Source organism: Vespula pensylvanica, chromosome 6 (assembly GCF_014466175.1).
Source record: "Vespula pensylvanica isolate Volc-1 chromosome 6, ASM1446617v1, whole genome shotgun sequence".
Lineage (NCBI taxonomy): Eukaryota > Metazoa > Arthropoda > Insecta > Hymenoptera > Vespidae > Vespula > Vespula pensylvanica.
Genome location: NC_057690.1, coordinates 6633885 through 6657753, shown reverse-complemented (window position 1 = coordinate 6657753; position 23869 = coordinate 6633885). Strand labels below are relative to the sequence as shown.

At 34.6% G+C, this 23869-nt stretch overlaps 1 protein-coding gene and 2 long non-coding RNA genes across 9 annotated transcripts; all 3 read right to left on the bottom strand.

Moving 5' to 3' along the window:
- Positions 1 to 750: 750 nt before the first annotated feature.
- On the bottom strand, positions 751 to 2411 carry LOC122629929 (omega-conotoxin-like protein 1). The gene is made up of 3 exons (XM_043813845.1): positions 2257 to 2411; positions 1500 to 1618; positions 751 to 1022 (listed from the first exon to the last, which is right to left on the bottom strand). Exons 2-3 carry the CDS (start codon positions 1596 to 1598, stop codon positions 888 to 890), a joined length of 234 nt encoding a protein of 77 aa, XP_043669780.1. The 5' UTR covers positions 1599 to 1618; positions 2257 to 2411; the 3' UTR covers positions 751 to 887.
- Positions 2412 to 4947: 2536 nt separating this feature from the next.
- Positions 4948 to 5799, bottom strand: LOC122629928. Of its 3 annotated transcripts, none has more exons than XR_006327376.1 (4): positions 5782 to 5799; positions 5612 to 5701; positions 5381 to 5481; positions 4948 to 5205 (listed from the first exon to the last, which is right to left on the bottom strand). It is a non-coding gene; the product is annotated as an uncharacterized LOC122629928 (long non-coding RNA). The 3 variants fall into 3 exon arrangements; XR_006327375.1 differs by having other exon boundaries at positions 5777 to 5794; XR_006327374.1 differs by lacking the exon at positions 5782 to 5799 and having other exon boundaries at positions 5612 to 5719.
- Positions 5800 to 7639: 1840 nt separating this feature from the next.
- LOC122629881 lies at positions 7640 to 13526 on the bottom strand. Of its 5 annotated transcripts, none has more exons than XR_006327364.1 (5): positions 13106 to 13526; positions 12410 to 12696; positions 11077 to 11289; positions 8207 to 9675; positions 7640 to 7867 (listed from the first exon to the last, which is right to left on the bottom strand). It is a non-coding gene; the product is annotated as an uncharacterized LOC122629881 (long non-coding RNA). The 5 variants fall into 5 exon arrangements; XR_006327365.1 differs by having other exon boundaries at positions 12410 to 12662; positions 13106 to 13525; XR_006327363.1 differs by having other exon boundaries at positions 8207 to 8353; positions 8467 to 9675; positions 12410 to 13523.
- Positions 13527 to 23869: the final 10343 nt, after the last annotated feature.

Here is a 23869-nt window from a genome sequence, read left to right as displayed (position 1 = left end):
CACACACACACACACACACACACACTGGATATATAAGCACAGGTAGGTAGTTGTAGACGAAGGAAATCGTCGACGAGAGTGATGATTTCGAATCTACCATATGGCAAGGTTCTACGTTGAGCTTATCAAGAGATAAGTCGATGCAATTAAAGCGACTCTTTCTCTCCCTCTCTCTCTCTCTCTCTCTCTTTCTCTTTCTCTAACACACATAGGCACAGTCTACCTGTCCTTCGCACGTAGGCAACATGTCGAGCTCATTGGGATTTTTAGTCCGTGTGGCGGCTCGGTATATAGCACCTAAGTCTTTTTATCGGACGAAGGTACGCCTTTTAACGAGCGTACGGTAAACCGAGATAGGAGATAGCGGATTTGAATGCTCATCATGCCATAACTATAGTTAGGGCAAATGACGAGAAACGCTGGAAAGAGCTACGTGATTCGAGAAAATCCGGCGAATTTTTTTTAGCGATAAATCAGTCTGCTTCCTACGTTTCTTTTTTTTCGTTTCCTTTATTTCTCCATTTCTTATAAAAAAAGACGCACGAATATGTATTTATTTCATTTTAATTCTAAATTTATTAATCGATATGTCTTCTTAATTTCGTTTATCGTTTCGTCGATTACTCCTTTGTTTTTCATTTAAAATATTGATAATTCTTTAAAAACTACATATTTTAATATGTAGATCTTTCTAGAAGATTTACATATTTATTTTTCAACTTACACATTTTAAATATATTTGTTTCGATATAATTAAAAACGATTTTATTTTACATTTTCATTATGCTATAACTCGATATAATTTCAGTGACTTTTTATATACAAAAGAAAAATTATATTTCTTTTTTACTGTCACGATTGCACGATCAGAGAGAGATAATAGTTAATTAATAAGATTTTGATTTCTTGCCCAAAATTCGTTCTCTCTGTGCCATTAGTTCTTCAGCAGTAATAATGACTTGGCATCTATGCGCATATGAGTGGCATCTTATGTTTTGACAGCATTCAGAATCAGCCACGCACTGTAAACAATAAAATATTAGTCGATACAATTATACTAATTACTAAAAGTAATTTGCGTGTTGAAGAATCACAATCGTCTAGATATATCATGCTCTCATTTACGATTTTTGAGTTATCACAAGCGATACATATATAATTAGAACTTGATTTATTTGGTTATTTAGAAATATATATTCTATTCTCGTTTAATCGTTATAAGATTGTTTTCGTCAGTAGAATGCTACGACGAAGAATGTTTTTTTTATTGATCTTGTGCGTAACAACGTATAACAATATAAACAAATTTCTGTTAAAACGTCCTTATATATAGAAGTTATATACAGACTCAAGGACATTACGTGAAACGAATTTTATATGTCTTTTCAATATATGTCTTTTCGAAATAAGTAACAAAGAAGCATAAAATTAGAGAGAATAAGAGATATGAGAAACGATCGACAAAGCAAGAAAAAAGCAGTATATAAATGTGTACTGACAGGGTCACCGTGCCGACCGCAGCGTGATTTATCAGGAGCAGCTACGATAAGTGTGCTAGCAACAAGAGTTACAAAAACGAGCAGCATGAACTTCGACATCTTCGCTGTTTCTCGGAACTCTGTAACAAAAGCATTGTGATCTAATTAGTAAATAACCATTAGTTTAAAATATATTTTTATAGTAAGATTTGAATTATATCGTCAATGAATAATTTTAATAACGTTTTGGCATTTCTGACTTTAATCTCTTTCACGAAAAATTTTATCCAAGGTTTTAAAGATCAAAAGAAATATTCGTGAAACACAGAATCGTCACGCATGTACACTCATACATACACTCACACAAAACATACACGCACACGCACAGGCGATATATCAACGAATATACAGGTGTGTAAGTAAATGAATCATTACTGATTGCCTTGACTCGTTCTTGAATAAAGGATCCGGTGACTAAAAACTACGCACTCATGGTCAAGCATGTATAGCATTTAATTCACTTTAAAACGTTTATTCTTCGTTACGTAGCTATTGGAATAAGTAAAGACGATTGTTCGAACACGTATACGTGCGAATGTGTAAAGAGAAAGTATTGCAACGGTATCTCGATTCTTTCGAAAAATATAACGTGAAAGATCGCTTTTAACGAGAATATTCACCTCTTTTTAATGAAATGATCGATGTAAATATGTAACAATAGTCTATGCAATCTATGAATTAAAGAGATAGTTTTATATTCCTATCACTTAATACTTACAATGAGCCTATTATTCGTCAAGGAAGTATAAACTACGCACTACAGATTCCGTCGCACTGTATCTTCTCGAGAGTTCGACCTCGACTACCTTCCTTCGTCGTCTGCGCAAAGTATATACATACATATACATAAACAGTATAAGGAGTAGGAGAAACGGTGACCTTACGAATTCTTGACGGCTTCTTAGAAACATGTATGACTCATTCACAAGCCAGTTTAGGCTTACGGGTCGTTTAAAATGAAAAACGACCTTGTTATCTTACTTTTGTTATCATTTTTCAAACCTTTTCTATAATGTAATTTTCACATTATTATTTTACAAAATTTTCTTTATTACTTTATCGAATTATTATCGAACATAAAAAGCTATAGTCGGTGTTATTTTTTTTATATATAATTAAATGAAAAAAGAACGATTAATTTACGTCATTCTCTATCGTTTATCGTGCAAGAATGAAAATTTTATTTTTCCTCGAGATTTTCTATCGACTGTAAGTCTTCACTTTCTGCACTGTACGGTATGAAACGGGCAAGTGCCTTTTGACTTTTGCACCGATATTCTATCGAGTGCATATTGCACGCTTCGTACATTCCATTGATCTCTCCACAAAGCCCTCTTGTTCTTTAATTCGCTTGACAGGAAATAACAGAGGAAGAAATCGAGTCACACACTGTTATTGCTCTTTTATTTCGCAACGGTAGTCGGAGAAAAGAGAGAGAAAGAAAGAGAAAGAAATACATAACAGTATGATTTTTATTCATCATCGAGTATATCGATGTCGTTATCATATTGAGATAATGAGTAAACGTTTATGCGTACGTCGTTTGAAAGAACTTATATGATACATTTTTTTGCGAGTTAGATAAAATATTCATAATATGCGCGTTTCGAAATTAGTAACGTTATCGATTTCTTCGAATATCTTATCTGTATTATTTGTTTTATTTAATCATATTGCAATTTTTAGATATGATAATGAATAGAGTTTTCATTTGCAATAAAATTTATTTATTTTAACGATTTTCATAAAGTTATACGATCATTAATTTCATTGGCTCGCTTGATACTCGATATATATTTTGGATATGTGAGAACCATAATGATACATTTCATTTTCAGATAATTAAAAAATATAATAAGGGTTGCTTATTGAACGGAAATATTTTATTTGACCGGTGCGTATGGTGGTGGACCAATGGGTCTAGTATCTTCACCAGGAATTATTAATCCATGTTTTGGAACGCACTTAGCCGCGTAAGTTAGACACACAAGATTACGGCAACAATTTGAGGAAACTTGACACTGCAAAAAAGAAATGCTTTTTAATAAACTTTCTTATGAAATTTAATTGCTACTCTTTATTTTGAAACAATTCTCATCTTAATTTTCACCAAAAATCGTAATTACATAAATATCACTATTAATGATTAATTATTATAGCAAACTTACGAATCCAAACCATGGACTACATGTGGCCTCTGATTGTTGAGGTTTAGGTGTAACAAGAACTAATCCAATAACGACGAGAAAAGTGAGAAAGACGAATTTTTGCATGGTTATGTAAATTCTTTTTATCCTAAAAAAAATATTCGATGTATATATGAATCAATTGCAATTGTGAAGCTTAAAGGACGTGCAAAATAATAAAATTTTTATTTGAAACAACAAGATGTAATGGTAGTAATAATAATAAATTAGAATGTAATATATCGGAAATAATATTTGATAAATAATAATTAATAATAAATGGTTAAAAATAATAAATTGTTAATATACTTGTCGTAATAAATGTTAAAATAGTATCGTGTATAAGAAACACAAGTTACTAACTTTCAAGCATCAATAATACGGTATTTATACGTTTCTTGACGTAAGCTGATAAAATGAATACGTAATAGAATATTTACCTGAGTATATTTTTTCTATATAGAAAATGTTATTTATCTTTCAACCTTCGTTTTAATCGTTGAAGACTCAACAGTTATACTAATTTCTTTACTAATTGTTCTATTTAAAGTATACAATGAACAATAGAATATCTTTTGTTCTACCTGATGATTTGATATGTATAAAAAAACTAAAACTTACATGCTAAGTTGTTCTTAAAATTTATATTTTAATACGTGTACTTGTACTTATCTGTATTTCAATACATGTACTTAATATTAATAAGATTTGAGCACATATACGTAAAAATGTATTTTTAAAAAGAAAAAGAATTATAATTAATATAATTCGTCGAGTATCTGATTTATTAATTACTCGCTTCTTTCTAAAGACTTAATGACAATAAATTCATAATAACAATATTAGGTTGAATAATCATAAATTCATTTGTATAAATTCCTTCAGTATTATAAATCTATTAAAGAAAGCAAGTATTTAAATAAACCACATCTCTAATCTCTCTCTTTTTGTCTGAAACGAAAGGGGAATTAATTTTTTTTTTATCAACATAAGGATATTACGCATTATGTTTTATCCAAACATTAATACCATATCAATAAAACGAAAAATCGAAAAGCAAATATTTTTACGATGATATCACTTGTACTTAAAGCAAGGGCAATATCTGTTCTTAAAATCGAACGCACTTGTTAATCGTTGATCTTGGATTTATCTAAGGTAAAAAAAATTTTATATCGTATCATCGATGAAATTTTTATGGTAAGTAGATTGATTAAAAAATATTTGTTTTTAATAATGCATATATATTTTTCAAGTAAACAATAAATCAAATTAAAGAAGTTATCGTATACGATTAATTGGCCAAAAATGTATATTTGATCGTAGGCCTACGAAATAACGTAAAAATGTCAGTAAACTCATTGTGATCACTGCTTGCCACCACTGTTAGCGTCAGCCAATGGCCAGTTTCCACCCTTTGTGCAACGATTAGCCCAAGGGTTGCATACCAACAAGCCACAGCACTGGTCACTGTTAGAGCACTGTAAAAATCGAAACGCAAAGCTTATCGATAAAAGAGCTAAAATCATGTGTGGTCGTATAATAGCATATATGTTATTCAAAGATATATTCTATATAGATTTGTTAATTGATTGATATATTTTCAATATATAATTCATCATCACAATTTTATTTTACTAATAAAAAAATACTTACGGGTACGCCTGGCTGTAAGCAAGCCATGACATAAGTCAATGTCAAAAGAGCAAAACAAACAAGTAATAAAAGCTTAGCCATTTTATTTTTTAAACAATTTTCTGAAAAAATAAATACAACTTTAATTAATTATGACAATAATTAAATTAATTAAAGAATTAGAATTAATTAATCAATACAGGCAAAGTACGAAATATTTTAGCTACGTACTAGAGTTATACTTTATCTCACCTTTCAGATTTCACTCGGAAATGTGTCACAAGATTTCTAAAGCGTTCTATCGTTAGCATGACATATTTATAGTGTGTTCATATAAAGAATCTAAGATAAAATTGTGTATTGTTAACTAATGTAGAGTATTACCTGGATATCTTTCATAAAAAAAACATTGTTTACCGTACTATTTGTCTAACAATATTATCATCTATCAAGGTTCATCGATCGTAAAATATTATGTACATGCTGTATGTATAAATATATTATATAAAGCTATATAAACGCTGCACTCATTTTCTTGACGTAAATTACCCCTTATTGCGCCGCACTCGCGGAAATAACAAGACTATTCTTGAAATTCCAATCATCTTGATAATTTGATAAGATTCGCATGCTGTTTGTCCATCGATAATCTGATTGTGAGCTAAAGAACGCTTATTTCAATTATTTCAAAAGATCACTTCAATTTTTTGATAGAAAATATAAACATTTTAGTTGGTCAATGGACATTATTTGATATATGTATGTATATATGTATTACGTTACGTGAATATATAAAAGAAGATATCTAATGGAATTATTGATCTGCGAATTTTTCCAGCTGTATATATATATATATGTACATAAATTTGAAAATGAATAAAAATGTGATCGTAAAGTAAAAAAATGATATCTTGTACGATTTTCTATTGAATTTACCGCCAGTGAAATAGTGTAATAAACTTGCTTGGTATTTACGTATGCTCCAACTAAAATTATCCTATCTGTCTATATTTGAAGCAATTCTGATATAATCTATATATGTAACTATATAATATTATATATTGTACTTTTATGATGGTGTGCGTGTATATATATATATATATATATATGTCTTAAGTGTACCTTTCGAAAAAGTGATTGATACATAAACGAGAACAACGTTATCTTATTTATATCCTACAAATAGATAAGATCTTGAACGTAAAGAGTATTTGTATATTTGCTTCACTCACTGATAGTGCAGAATCGAAAATATTTTCATATATTGTGACTAAGAAAAATAAATGTGTGATTTAGAATCATACGATGATATTACTAAGATTACGTTCCCATCGTTCGATATCGTAAAACAATGTTATTTCGAAATGAAAAATAATATCAATTTTTATACATTGTTCATATATTCGCCGAAGTCTTCTATATGTAATGATATACATTCAAATATCAATATATAATAATTGTATATTTTCTGGTTGATCGATGTAAGTATTACATATTTAAAACGTCATTGATTTATTTATTTAATGTGATATATATAAATGATTAGTATGATGATACTCCAATTTATACATTTAAACGAAAATTTATTCTATCGAATGCATACGTATACCAAGCAAATATTATTGCATTGATTTAAATGTGACTCTTGCGATTGTCGGATTACATGAAACACAGATATCCCGATTGATTATTTAAACGTGTTTAATGATATTTGTGCTATTTATTTTCATTCACGTAGTAATAGCCGGAATTATATATCGGCGATCAGATAAATAGGGATTATGTAGTGGAAGTCTTTTAAGTTCGTTTTATTTTGTTAATCAGATAATTTTAATTTTGCGGTTCTTTTATCGAGTTTTTTTTTCTTTTTCTTAAAAAATCTTATCAAATCATTGAAAAAAGGTTTTATTAAATCCTATTCGGATTTTTACAGTTCTAACGCATCTTGATAAAAAATAAAAAACACGAATACGTATTGAATCGATATCATTGGTAATGATATCGTATAAGATAAAATTTTAATCGTGGCTCGTGCATTGATAAGGGGATATTGACCTACTAAGTTAAGCCAATCATTTTGTCAATCTTTACGTTACGATACAATATACGATATTTCAAATTTGTCAACGTAGTTAAAATTCCTTCGTCAAGAGTCAAGCAGGTAAAATAGAAACTGTATATTTTTATACGCTATATTAGTATATATCGAAACAAGTATTAATTAAAAAAAAATAAAGACAGATAATTATAATTATAAGGTTAAATGAAATAAGCTTATAATTGATATTAAACGTATAGTTTTATTTTACATTCTTATAATCATAATTGTAACGTTTATGAACTTTAATAAGTAATATCAATAATACAATAGTAATCGTATTAGATTAGTTAACATGTCCAGTTATATGTGTGTGTGTGTTCTGTTTTAATTTGTTCTTCCTAAGGCAGGCACAATTTAACGTAGTTGTGACATTTCAGATAAAAGCAGCAATCTGAGTTTCTTTTACACTATAACGTTAAAAATTTAAATATTTTAGAAGAATTTTCTTATCACTTGTAGCTTTATAGCTTTCGACGAACGTATTCATTACTTTCTATTCATTCAAACGTTTACTTCGTAAACAGTGGTGACTCGATCGAAGAGATAAAGTGTAATTGAATAAATACGAGTTTGCTCAAATATTTACGAATTTAAAAAAAAAAGGTACAGTCTCGCTTGTTCGATTTTAAAATAAATTGACCACAAAGAGTGATGAATGGAATACAAATTTCTATCATGATAAAAAATGTTCGAAATGTACATATATTAAAAATGAAATAATTAATGGAAATGATTAGTTTACTAACGTGAGCAGCCTGATGACCGCATCCGGCCAAGTGTCCTTCTTCGTTCTCTTGCAAGGTTGGTGCAGCCCAAATAGTTTGAACAATAATGCACATTATTAATGCAATAACGAGTAGGGAAAAGGTAACCTGTGACATCTTGATAGTATTCTATACACGAAATCATACGATTAGTATTAGAACAAAAAGTTATTCTTTTTAAAAGAAGATCATGAATACAAATAAATTCACGATTTTAAAATATTAGATTTCAATATCTATACTTTCTCTATACTAGTGCTTTTATCGTCTTGGCTTATCGACTTATATTCAATTTCGCCATTATATTCCAATATATATTATCGGTAAAAAACGATCGAAGGAAACAGATTAAAAACACACACATCGATACATAAAAATAATCGTATATAAATGAAAAAGTCACCTGTGTATTTTTAACATATTTTATTGATACGTAAGTCATTGTTTGATATCAGGGAAGGCCCTCGGAGAATATTGTATATGTGTATACATTCGACACATTGTAAGGTCACATAATACAATATAAATATATCTAGTACGTGTGTATGTTTTGATTTCTACATATTGGGGACGGCCCTCTGTTTATCAATAAGGATCACCGAAAGATGGAATAAGCGATTAAATAACAGTATCGGATCAGACGCCGAATGATTATCTTGTGTGCTTGTGCCTTAGTAAGAGAAAGATTCGTAAGTGAATTAATTCCGTTACAATTTTATTGCGTATTTTAAAAACTGTTAATAAATAACACGATATAGTATAACTTTAGTGAATATATGTGGTATGTACATACGTTATTACGTTTAATTTTATTAATTGTAAATCGTCATCGATCGTTTGCGTATATGTTAGATAATAGCGAAAGAAATTCTCATCCATCGAATAGAAGACGTATATAGGCGATGCTCTTTGCAGCATCTCTGAACTCCGTTCAAAATGGGGACAAATAAAAAAGCGTCGCGATTTGGTGTCGGTAGTAATCGTCCATTACGCCTTTCGGGCATGACGTCGGGGATAATTGGCGTAGCACGCGGGCGTAATATTTCAGAACACCTGCCGTGTAACGCGCTCACATGTCAGGCGACCTATCAAAACCGCTCTCTAAATTGACTCAATTGTCGTTGCCCGAGGGAGAAACCTCCTCGTTCAGATATTTTCGGTCGCCCGATGAAACCATCGACCGCGGTTGAGAATTTATCTTTTTTCGCTCACTCTTTCCCGATCTTTCCTCGAGAAATCGAATCATTGTTAGTTTATTATTCGCTCGAAACAATCTTATAATCATATTTCACATTGACCTTTGTCCGAGAAGAAAATCTGATGGAGAATACAACGTTCTTGGTAACCCAACGTCAAGAGGAAAATATTTTATTAAAAATAAGATAACGCCGAAGATATGCTCGTTTTGCATCATGGGAATTTCTCAGATAAGTATTAGTCAACAATAATGTCTGAAAAATAGAAAGTTCTATTTTATTAGATTTTATTTTATTAGATTCTACACGAAACAAGTTCACATTAATTTTCTCTTATTTATTTAATAAATTAATTGAATTCTAATTCTAATTGGCTATTAGTTTATTCGACGCATATATTTAATACATTTATTATATTATATTTAAGAATTTATATGTATTTTGTTAATAACACGTACCTATGTAGACATACAATTAATCAACATAGATATCGAGAAGATACGTTTAATAGACAGAAGTAATTGAAGGTCGTCGTGTACAATACAAGAAATTGTGTACGCACGTGTTATGCATACATTTAACAGATCGTTCGTTCGTAACGTGTGACTTGACTTTGCGTGTTTCAAGGTCGCTTTCGAGAAATAGATAAAGCAAAAACATCTCTCTTTGATTCTATGTGTGCTTTAAGAAATTATTGATCCTTGAACGTAGGTCGCGTTACATGACCTTCGTTATAAGATTTTTTGTTTCTTAGTTCTATTGTTATGTATTAGATTAAAATATACAGCAATATTTCTTTATATATATAAACTGCTTTACAAACGGGAATATAAAATTGATTTTGATTATGTGTAATAAATGGTAAATAAAACTCGTATATAAGCGTAACGTCTGAATCAGGATCGCGTGCTAGAAGTAATGTATATATATACGTATATCCTTTGCCTAACACGGGGTTCCTTTAGCACGCACTTCCGTTTTACATTTCCGAGCTAACAGCTCCTTTCCGTTAACCGTAAGAAACCATTACATGTTACGTATAATAGTATTAGCATAAACGCCTTTTAGGGGAAAAGAAATACGATTTGTCGACAGTCATCGTCGCTCGGTTTACCATTCTTCACTTATCGTACGTCTAAGAAATTAATTTTTTCTATTACTTGTGCGTAAATCTGTACTCAGATTTTCACTATTTTATCGGAATGAAAATTCTTCGAATTAAGGTCAGTCATTCTTTCGATTTATAAAAATTTATTTTTTATTTAATAACGATGAATTTAATCGTACTAAGAAAAGACTTGATACTATTTCACAACAGAGATCTCATCCTTAAAGATGAAAAAAATACGATTTATTACGCTTTTATCGTAACAAAGTTTAGTCTTTGGTGTTTATCAGTGAGAACCTTCTAGAATAACCTTATCAATCGATCGAGTTATCTAAAGAGAAAATCAGTGCTCTTACATAGACGTGCGTATTCCAGTGAGAATGAGTTTGAGAGCGAGAGAGACAGTTCGACCTAAGGGATATCGTTCCCCTTTGGCGAAGTCGCTTAAGTGATAAATCTTAGCCGCTAACGTCGTCCTGTCTTTCGCGGTTTTGCCTCGCAGGATCTATTGCTCCCTTAGTTAGTGCTTCTGTGGTACTTGGACTTACCACCTCGACGGCAGCATGGAACGTACGTTCTTCTTCGAAGCACATCGTTGCATCTCCTTCAGCTCTATTCCTTTCCTCCCTTTTCCTCTGTCGTTTCACGCCATCTCGATGGTTCTCTTGACTAGGCTGAAGTGCCGGACAATTTGATAATTGGATCTGCGGCAGCGTCGTGATTTACGTGTAGGAGGGTCCAGCTGACCATTCTGAACACGACTAGAGAGAGAAAGACAGACAGTGTGTATGTGTGTGTATGTTGTGTGAGAAAGAGAGAGAGAGAGAGAGGAAGAGGAACAGATAAGAGAGAGTGGCAACCTAGAAGCAACTGCTGGTAGAAGCTACGCTTTCGTAGACCACTATCTCCACCAGCAGAAAGTGGCTCGAGCGTCTTCGCTACGACGAATTAGATGAAACTATCGTAGACCACTGACTAGACACTGTTTTAGGATATCGTTTGCCAATTACGGAATTATATTTAACTCGATCGATAAAACCAATGAAAAGAAAGGACCGATATAATCGAACGAATTATATAAAGTTTCGAAAAAGACTAATCATAAGTATCACAGATTAATATAATACATTCATTCTATAAAATAATTTATTCAAACGAAATTGTAATTCAGTACTCGATATAATTGGTATCGAGTTTCAGCTTTTGAAGAACTTTTATCGGGAAGATCAGAAAATAAGAAGAAGAAGAAGAAGCAAAAAGAGGAGGAGGAGGAGAAGGAGGAAGAGGAACGATTTGTACGTTCAGTACGATAAAGAAGATAAATTCATTAGGTGTAGGTAAAGTATAATAAAAGAGACTCTTATCGGACAATTTAACATTCCGGTATGAAAGTTCTACGATCACGTGTAAGATCGTTTTCAGTACTAAAAGTCCAGGCACAGTGGATTATTTTGTTTCTTATTTCAACGTCACGATGTTCTACCTATGACTTTTTCTTTTCTATCTCTTTCTCTTTTTCTCTCCTGGGAGAACAGCTACGTGGGTTATTAAGAAAAAAGGAAACGACGAGAGGCAAGAGACTACCTCGACTGTAGTAAGCAAAAGAAGGAAAATTGTACTGGGGGAGATTGGATGAGGGATAGAAAGAGAGAGATAGAAAAAGAAAGAGAGAAAGAGCAAGAGATAGAAAGGGAGAGAGAGAGAGAGAGAGAGAGAGAGAGAGGACAAGAGATAGAAAAAGAGAGAAAGAGAGAGCAAGAGATAGAAAGAGAAAAAGAGAGAGAGAGAGAGAGAGAGAGAGAGAGAGAGAGAATGTGAGAAAGGGACAGTAAGAGGAAAGAGAAGCGAGCACGAGGAAGGATAAAGTTTCGCTTTACTCACATTATTTCCGCCAGGAAACGCGTTTTCGCGTTATATCCACTGTCGTTTCTTTATACGTTTGAGTTGTTTCACAGCTGCGGTGTTGGTCCCCGCTTTTACAGGCCTCCTTCTTTTTTCTTCCTTTCTCTCTCTTTCTCACTCTCTCTTTTTATTTTTTACTGTAAATTGATCCCCCTTGGCGATCTCACGTCTTTTCCTCATACGAGGAAATAAGGCAAAGGGATGAATGTGCTGACGTCTACAAGAGGAGTAACTTCGACGCGAAGAAAATTAAAAATCCAACTATTCTGAAGTAAGAATGTAACTATTTTTGACAAGCAACAATTGGTGTTAATAATGATCGCGACGTATTAATTAAATCTCTTTTATTGATCTTTCGTTGAAGACGGGTGATTAACTTCTTTAAGAACGATTGCCATTTTTGTTATCTCATACGATCCTCAAATATAATTCAGTGACATTTTATTAATCCATGTAATGCTCGATAATAATCGATTATTGACATAAATCGAAAATTCCAAAAGCATTGTTATCAAAATTTGTACGTTATTGTAAGTAATGAACGAATGAAATCAAGGAAAGATTCTTGTCGAAGGGATTTCTAAATTTCAAGTTATTTCTAAATTGCGAGAAAGCAAGTGGATATAAAAGTAAGACGGTAAACTTCGAAAGTCGAAGTTACAACCTTCTACGAACCTGTTTCTCTCCGAAGAGAAAGAGAGGGTATCCATCGTAATAACCTTTAGTTACGATAAAAGGAATCGGTTCTACGATGGAAGCTCCGCAATATCCTTCCTACTGTAATTTCAGCTTTACTGTCTTACGTAAATCGTACAACCCTCGTTTCGATGCATAAACATGAGAGGAAAAAATCGTACTTCACGAAACTCTTCGATTTCACGAATTACCAAGTCTGCCAAGGGTTAAGACAGTCGATTCGATTGCCTCTTCTCATCTTTACATGCTATAGTTAAAATTTGAAAGCTTCCAGATAAAGGAGATTACCTTCAAATTCTTTATATTATTCGAAATCCGCGAGAATTCCTAATTCACTTATGCGTTTTCATTCTGAAAGAGAACATATAAAAGAATGTACTTTTCACAAGGGTAAACAAAAATAAGAAAAAACAGATAGAGAAAGAGCTCTAATAGTTCACTTTTAAAGTACACATTAGCGACTTAACTCACGAGTTTAAATATTCGAGAAAGGTAAAAAGAATAAACATCGATGTATACATATTTACACATGGACGAACGGATAAGAAGGAACGATTAGAAGAAAATAAATTCGTAGTAGGACGTGGGCGAGAAAGGGAGTGGTCTTAATTTCCTGCCCCGACATCAAGCTCGCTTAGTGAGTATCCGTCGACATTTTTTAAATCTAACAACCGGCTCAGCTCTTTTAAAGGATTCTCTTCGAGCTATTTAGATTATTATAAGGACGAGAAATGGAACGAGGAGCGTCGAAAGGGTGACCATTCGCTCCCAGCCATTTCCTAGCAATTTCCTGACGCTGTTTTTCATGTGAACTTTTGAACTCATCCTCCCCTCTCCTCTCCTCGGACCATTCCTTGTGTCCAGCCTACGGGCCACTTTTCCACTGTAAAATAGCCACTAAGTAGTCGCGGCTAGTGGAACAGGTCAGTTATAAATGGCCACACGAAAATATAGTTGGCTTTTGCGGATTGCACAGATGTGGCTGGTATCCTTAATGCCTCTCTTGGACATTCCTCGACGTCTGCCCGAGAACGTCAACTTTCAAGATAAACGATCTCCTAGACGGAAACAAAAATTATATAATATATGTAGGTACGTACGTATATAGTATAGTATATACAATAATCTAAAAGCGTTATTTATGGAGTTACTAAAATTGTTGCAAATATATATCTATACGTATGTACATATAATATTTTTCGTAAATACAGAAATACATTGCACGTATACATTTATTTTCGTACAGAGTAGGTATTATAACTTCGATCGCAAAGTTACATCGACTCGTGATACATAAATTATCAGTATTTCCTAATTTTACGATGTAACATTTGCGATTATTTACCACAATGAGTTACGAAAGTTTTGCTATTTGTGAGCACCGATTATTAATCATCCTTTTAAGCATCGATTATTAATCATATCTTTCCTGCTTCATTCTATGCAAAAGTTAATTATTAATGAATTCATATTATAATGAAGAAGAATGCGTTTACCAATGAAAAATTAGTTAATGATGGAATATTGTTGTCTCGTATTTTTATTACATTTGTAATATCACACGAGATTTTCCTAAATATTTCATTTCATCAAGAGCCTCATTTCGAAAGGACGATAAACTAATGGAATATTTTTGAACGTGTTTTTAAAAAAGAAATTGTATCAATGTCATGATATATAATTTCGAGATATAACGTCGAGGAAACAGATTCGATCGGTGTTTATATGTTGTGAGCGATCGATTTAGAATAGCTAATGTAAAAAATTCTACGTTGATTTGAATCAGATTGTAAAATATTTTGTTTCGTACTCGATTACCATAGTATATTAGTGAAGTATTGTATAAAACGAGCCTTTGATAGATTCGCAAGATAACGATGGCTCGATATTCTCGTTATCAACACTTAAGTTAAAATTTCTAGTCGATATAACAGCAAACAAAGTTTTATACGTACATAAAATATACTACTCTTTCGTGATTACGTTTTAGCAATTTTAATAAAGCATCGTAACGATAATTAAAGATTGCTTTGTTTACACAAAGTTGAAAACTAATTATTAACCTTTTTAATTATAAAATATATAAATTAATTGTAACAGATAGAAATAATGATTACAGGCCGTTACCTCTGCGGCTAATAAATAAATAACAAATAATGTAAATTAATTAGTTTCGTAGTCGACATACGCTAATGTGACGCGCACACTTGTAATCGGGACCGTTTCGTACTCTCCTCCCTATTGACTCCTCTCTTTAGTCTTCACGAGAGAGATATATATAGCGTTTTGCGTACGTCGCTTTTATTTTTGCTTGCGCTCTTGAATTTTGTTCGTGCCTGATGAATGAACGATTATCGATTATAATAATTGTATGGATTTTTCCAATGTTTATTTATCACGTAATTCATTACACAGATTCTTATGTTTGTAAAATTATTAGCTAGTAATATGTTCGACGATTTTTAATTAATGGTGATTAAAGAGTCAATTCGTTTTGCACCCTCCTGCATATTGACTCCTCTCTTTAGTCTTTACAAGAGAGGTAAATATAACGTTTTGTGTATGTCGCTTTTATTTTTGCTTGCGCTCTTGAATGTTCACACCTAATGAATGAATGATCATCGATTATAATAATTGCATGGATTTTTCCAATGTTTATTTATCACGTAATTCATTACACAGATTCTTACGTTTGTAAAATTATTAGTTTGTGACATGTTCGACGATTTTTAATTAATGACGATTAAACGGTGAATCTTTTATAAACGCGTGTATATTTTTAATGTGTTTGTTTTTCTATTTCTCGGATATAGAATTATCTGTTCTTCTACATATTTCATTTGTTTCTTATTATCAAAATATCTAATTTTCCAAAGAATTAGTCTCCATTACTCGCAATAAGTAAACTGCGAAAGCGCCGTTTTTGAAAGACTAAAAATCGATCGATGCTGCTAAGTCAAGAAGGGTGGTCAGCCTTATTCATGTGCATATGTATATACGTGTACGTGTGGTATTATGCATGTACGGAGGCACACGTGACCATTGGTACGCGGAATTCATTGGCCCTTGAAGGTCGGAGGGTAGCACTTTTCAGATCAATGCACCCTCATTGAAGGGTTGCTACGAGGTCTTGCCCTTGCAGTACTCGTTTAGGGCTATCGGAAAAGATGTTTCGAGCCACTCGATGATTCGATCATAGTTATTCAATACTAACTCATTATTAATTGTAGAAAAAAGAAACTTATTTTTGTGAAGAGATTCACGTGTTTATTGAATACACATTTACGTCTTACAGTTCCGTTTTCACATTTACGTCTCACGTTTTGTAGCATATTACAACAAAAGAAGAATAGAAAAGCTTATCTTATTGTTAAATTATGCAACTTCGAATTGTGAAAAGATGCGTATTAAAAAGCCGTGTCAAAAATGAATCGGCAAATCTATTTTTTTTACTTTTATAATGATAAAAAGGAACGATTTTTAAAAATTTTTATTTGCAAAAGGTATTTTTTTTTTTTGACAAATGAAAAAATATTAGAATGCTATATAAAGATCTTAAAATAGACAGAATATTTGCCGGCAGCTTCGACTCGCGGGAAATCAGTGGACAAAACTTTGACTGTGTATTAAGCAGATTGCTGGTGCCATCTATCGTTAAGTGTAAGAACCAATGTTCTAAAGCGCATGCGTAATCTTTCAGAAAATTTTGAAGTATAGCTAGTCGGTAACGAAGATTCCTAGGAGGATCTGTGAAATGAAAGGACGATGAGACCTCGCCGAATTTTACGACCTTGGAGATAAAAAAAAAGGAAAAAAATAAAAATTAAAAAAATAAGAAAAAAAAAAAATAAAAACTACAGAAAAATGAGAAAAATTTTAAAGATTATAAAAAAAAAAAAATAAAAAATTGCGTAAAAAATAAAAAGCTAGCGCACCAATATGATCTTTTTTCCGTGCTCATTTGCCTGTAGGGTTGCGTTTGACAGGCGTACCTTATGATCATGAAATTAGAGTCACGATTTTTACTATTGCACTTATACGCTAATTCGGATCGATTACACAACTATCAAGTTCGTATTATTCTAACTAATTTATGTAAATTTGTGACGTTTCTCTCTTCTCCCTCCATTAATATGGAACCCAATATATCGAGTATTACTTGTGTTACCTCGTATACATTAATTAAAATTAGATATTGCAAGTAGGTGCAAAACAAAGATTTGACGATATAACGATCTAACCATGAACGTTCACCCTTTTCCATCTCTTTCCACTGATTCTCCAATGCGGCCACGGATTCAAATTGAAATTTTACCGTTAATGTTATTGATATTCCGTTAGTCCGTCTCGCTTTACATTCAAATTTTAACATCGCCTGGGTTGCAGAATTCGTACAACTGTCGGCGAAATGACGTACAGCCATGGGACCGGCTCGCACTGGATATCGGGTATCGATCAGGAAAATCACCCACGCACGGAAAAAGAGAATAGAGAGAAAGAATGAAACAGAAAGAGAGAGAACGGTAGAGAGAAACAACAGGAAAGGCTTATAGCCTGTGGGAAAAACAACATTCCTCACAAGGGCACACATTTTTACCATTCTTTTTCATAGATCCAGCTCGATTCGTACTGCGTATCTATTCGATATTGTATCTTTCAAGAGCATTTTACGGAAAATCATGGTCAGACAACGAAAGAAAAACTAATAAGAATAAAATATAGTATCAAATCGCAAACTTACCGAAGGAAAGACATAAAAATATCGGTGTAAAGTATGCAGAAGATTCGAATGACTATTGGTCAAAGGTTGCTTGAACGACAGGAGGTTAGTGGGGGTGGAAGTGATAGCGGGCAACCGATAGGGTCCAGTCTTTCTCGTTTGGCCAATCGATCGAGCTGAAAATTTCCGACCCTTAATTAAGATAGCGAGAGCACTTGAGTTTTCAATTAAAAGGGAACGACGCTTCTCCATCGCTCTCTGTTTCCCTTCGATTCTCTTTTTCTCTTCTCTCTCTCTCTCTCTCTCTCTCTCTCCCTTTCTGTTTCCATCTGTCTCTATCTCTATTTCTATCCCTCTCACTCCGTTCGTATGATACTCATCTCGCTCGCACCCATACCACGTCGTCTTTCGCTCCTTCCCAGTGTCTCTTTCCTTTTTTATTTCGTTCGACTGATCGGACCGCAACATTAAATGCAATTTCGTACGGCGCATCCTAGAAGAGTACTCCTCTACCACTCATCGATTCTACACGATTTGCTTTTTCCTTCAGTCACTCCTCAACCCGTATTGTTTCGAGATACACGCGACATCGTGTGTGCTAACTCCCGCGTATACGAGGATCCTTTGTCGAGCAATATTCGAAAAAATGTTTGCTGCTTCGTTATATCGCTCCAGCGCTTTACTAATATTCTGTCGACTATAGAAATTAAAAAATTTCGATGCACTTTACCCCATTTATTTCCGATTCCTCTATTCAATATTGGTATTGGATTTAAATCTTGTCTTTTACAAAATAATAACTTTGATATGTATTATAGATGAGAATCAGAATATAAGAATTGATTATTAGAAATTTCGTGTCGTATTATTTGAGAAGAAGAGAATGGACACCTTTCCCCACGTGGCTCGTCTCGTACCGTAATATGGATATGTAGCGCGTAGAGGAGAGGAGAATAGTGGGAAGGAAAGAGGAGACGAGAGGGAGAGGGTGGAGATAATCGCAGAGAAGGGGTGGTATTTTTGGCGAGGCAGGTCCATCCTCCCTGGTTGCTATCGGCACGATGCAATCTATCTCTCTCAGGCTCACTCTGTGTACAGGGTTAGCCCTCACGCAATGCCAATTTTTGCAGAGGCAGGAAACACGAGCCGCGTGCCGGCGCCCTGCCGCTCTTTCCCACCCACACACACGCACCACCAGCCGGATACATACGTCCGATGATACCACGGCACCATGACCATGGGACACGGGACTGATTGGGGTGTGCAGCCGAGCTATGCAGTTTAATTTATGTTGCATCACCAGCCAGTCGGACGTGTATCAAACTCCTACGACCTACCTCGGCTCGTTTTTCTCTTCTTCTCCTTTACGTTACTACTTTCCTTCCTGCTTCGTTCGAGGTGACAATCCAATCGTGTAAACTCTTCGATTTGGCGTATTGGTGCTGATATAACTTTACGTGTTTCACTCGTGACGTTTCTATGTGTACATACGTGTGACTCTGTTTTGTCACCCTACTCCCTCTCCTTCGCTATCTCTTTTTTGTTCGTAACAGGTACCACGCACACATCAAGTTCTTCGTGTAAAAGCTCCTGCGATTACAGGTTCGTAGCCAGTTGTATTGGTTTCGTTGTATTCCAGCTTAAAACTTTTTATTAAATGCAAAGAATTTATTACTATTCGCACAAAAATGTTGAAGAATTCGTGAAAAAAATTTACGAAAGAGTAACAACATTTTCGAATTCGGCAATATTACAAGTATTTCAGCTAGAGTGACGACTTTTCCCAAAACTTCGTACCTTCACGTCTCTGTCACTGTCTCTATCTGTCTGTCTCTTTCTCTCCCTCTTTCAAACTCGCAGATACGAAACGCGAGAGATCAAATGAGCTATGAAGAGGCACGGTGTGCTCGAGTCGCTACGTATTCACGATACGGAAACGGAATTCGAGAAAGAACGTGGAGGAAAGCTAATTAGCGTCGATCAAAGTTTTCCAAGCGTAATAAATGAATGGTCAATATTTGAATCGAGGACGTCCCTTCTCTCACTCCTTCCCTTCGATTCTCCCTCTTTCATCCATCGTTCGTTCGTTATCAGTCTTCTCCTTCTTCTATCTATTTTCGACTTCTTTAAATCCTTTCTCCGTTCGTACAAGAGGGTGAATCGTTTTGCTACTTAGAACTAGCTCAACGTACGTCCACGATGGAAATATTTTGCCTCTGTGCTATTTACTCTGTGCAGAGAGCAGCACGAGTCCGAGATAGCCGATGATTAATGGTCCTTCTTCAAGGTTTATTAACGAGCCGTCTACCCCGTGTACCACACGTTCTCCCGTATAGGACAGCCACCTTGAACGCTTTTTCGAAAATTTGACGGTTAGTAGAAGCTTGGGACACGCGTTAATGCTCTTTTCGAGTTTCTCTCAACGAACGTTTCGCTCAAAGGAAACCTCAAATCATCTTTTTCTTTTTTGATTTGTTTTCTCTCGCGAAAAATAAATATAAATATTTTATTACCTTACGCACGTTCGACAACCGTGCTGTCTCTCTCTCTCTCTCTCGCTCTCTCTTTGTTTCCTCTCTCTCTCGCTCTCTCTCTCTCTCTCTCTCTCTCTCTCTCTCTCTCGATGCGCGAGAGAAATTAATATAAATGGAATATTAATTTTACCTGTTGCGTAACAATTCTAACACGGATATCGTATCTCGCCTGAAAATAATCATTCAATTAAGTATTTTTATTGCTCTACCAATATCGCCCCGGTCGTTACCCGTGTTTATTATGTATCATTTATAAAATTAAGCGCTGGTAATCGGTACGATTGAAATCGCATACCCTTGAAATTATCCGTCGATCGTGAAACTACGGATGTATTTATCAGGGTCACGCGGCCACCAGTTCGCTATTTATTTTCGCTGTTTTTTCCTCTTTTTTATTGGACGTAATTAATAATTGACCGAGTGTAATTAAATGTGCAATGTAAAGAGAAAAAAAAGGATTAAAGAAGAAACAAAAAGGAATACGAGAACGGAGCATGCATTACGAAACGAAAAATTAGATTGATTTACCCCCAAAATGATGTAGAGTGAGTCGATATAATGATAGTAAGAATTAATAAAGGGGTCACGATGATGGACAGATAGGGAACGTGACTTCTTTCGTTTGAAGTCGAACACGACGACACGCCATAAGGCATCGTATAAATAGACGGTAACCGAATCCGATAATAGTCAGTACGGTCAATTAAGATGACCGCTGGTAAGGACCAATTAAACCTAAGTGCCTGACCGTCCTGGTTCGAATTACGTATTTACGATCTAAAATTATGCCTTCTCGTAACACGTTCTCGCATTCGTTATGGGCATTATGATTTCACGACGTTCAACGTTCGACTTAATTTTTGTGAAATAACATTTGATTGCAAATCTACATAGTCGTTCTTTTAAGAAACGTTCGAGAAATCGTAGAAAGCGACAATAGACGATGGACAATCGTTCTCGGGAGGTTAACTCGAGCGTACGCGAAAATCGTGCTCATCGTTTTGCTGCGCGTGACCTTGGTGATTAATTGCCGTGTTAATTGAAACGTTCGCTTAATAATTACACCGAGAACAACGGCGATGCGCGATTCATTTAGCAATCATTTTATTTTGTGTGCGTACGGCCCGTACCGTGTACTCTGGCCCTTCAACGCAACGCACACAGGCATACGTACTATGCCGACACGATAATGCGGAAAATTCTGAAAATGAACGGTGACCGTAGATAATGACCGATTTATATTCGATTTTCGGCATTTCACGAACGATTGCTCGCGGGGTGTCGAGGGATAATAGCCACGGTCAACGATACACTTTTGCTTTTCACGCGAAACGCGCGAATTCCGATTCTGCCGGATTAGATGAATGAATGAAACTGTACTACTTCCTATTAGACGTACGTATGTGTATCTGCGAATACATACACACGGCTCTCTGTATTTGTATCTCTGTTTAGCCATGCTCAAGCCACGTCTTCCGAGACGTACACTCTTTCGACCCTTTTCCTGCGGTTTTCCCACGACCACGAATGGGCGGCAAACGAGTTTCCGCGAGGTCATAAAAAAATAAAAAAAAGAGAAAGAGTGAGAGAGAAAACAAGAAGTGGTTATTAAATATACCTACCTCGAAAAATGACAAAAAAGAACGTGTAAGTTACATCGTCGTGTTTCTCTTTTCTCGCTTCTCTCGACACCGTATGTTCTATTTAAAGAAAGTCACGCTTTCTAAGGATATTTAACGTCGGTCGTTTAATTATGTTTCTAAGTAGTCTTCAATCTACGAGTTTATTTTACTCGTGACAATTTTTTGAAGACAAATTCTCTTCAGATTCGATACACCGTAAGAAGTATATGAGCGATCATTCTGTATTTTATATGAATGATTATTGAATTATAAAGTTGTAAGGTATTAATTACGTATCTTAATTTACTGATTACATTAATTAGATCGAGAACTAATGAAACGTAATATGGGATTATCCCGCGAATGCTTCCGTCTCGAAAATTCGATCTAATCTTGCTCGTAACCGATTTCCAAGAGTAATAGCCGATCGCACGTGAAGGGTGCCGAACGAAAAACATCTGAATAGCTCCGATCGAGGAATTTTAATTTACGAACAATACTCTACTACCGGTCACGGTTAAACGTGCACGAAACGAGAAGGCCAATGCAACACGCGAAAGAGAGAAAGAAAAAGAGAGAAAGAAAAAAGAGGGAGAAAGAGAGAATAGAAGAGCGATCTCGTTCGGGCATCGATTCTCTCAGAAAAATAAATGGCGCGTGAGTCGGCCGTTGGATGGAAGAAGTTTATTCTATTTTTTCAATGTACGAACGTACATCCTCCTGCGGGCAATACTTTTACCATTGAACACGTAGGAAACGGAAGCTATGTCCGCTGATGTATGGAGCCGTCTCTCGTTGATAGATAACAGAAACTTTACAGGCAGAACTTTTTTCCCGGCGCGTCAATGTCGACCTTTAATTTTGACCAGCGACCCACTCTCGCGCGTCCAAGTGGACAAAGCTCGACGAAATGTGGCTGAAGAGGTCATTTTCGAAATATCCCAGTGCCTAATGAATAACGCGCCCACAGTGGATCGTTCCGCTCATTATGATGATTTTTCATTGGGACCGAAGAAAATTAGTAACGATTATTCGATCGATGAGTCTGCGCGAGATGAACGCGACTCATCGAAAGTATAATCGCGTTGGTAGCCTCCACGATGGTCGAGATATCGGCACGCCAATTATCTCCGAGTCGATCAATTGAAAAACCAGCTGTTGGTGATTGGCAGCTTCCAATCCTGAAGCAACATTAATTGTTTCGTGCGAAACGCCCAAATCGGTCATCATAACGGGAAATATATTTTTGAAATTCAGATAAAATCAATATCTCGGTATTCAGTCTCAAAAATGGCTTGATACTTCATTTTTTACTTTTATTCTAGATTTTCAAATCTCAAGGAACACTGTGTCGGCCGATGCCATCTTCGAATTTAATATCGACGATTATGTGACAAATCTAATATGCGGGTGGCTACTTAACCGCGATGAAAAACGTAATGGCGATCCGGTAAACGCGAGAGATAGATAATATCTTCGGCATTTACATTGAAACGATAAAGTATGACGGTGCGGCAACAATTGAATAAATCCGAAGCCGTGCCGGCCGGCGTAATATTTATTCCCGCGGTAGAGGTTAATCACAATTAACGCCAAATATTTGTCATGCCGATGAGAGCCACGATTTTACGTGTATATTTAACCGTATCCATTCTTTCGCTCACACCCCTATTATCACTCTTTAGCCGTAAAAGAAATAATAAGATTTTCGAGAGAAAGAATCTTTAAAAATTCAAGTATCATATTATCGCAAATATACGAGTGACTATCAAGGTAAAATATTATCTCAGATTAAAATACTATATCGGATTAAAAAATATATAAGACGAGTTAAGATTAACGAGTAAAAATGAGTAACAATTTTTTT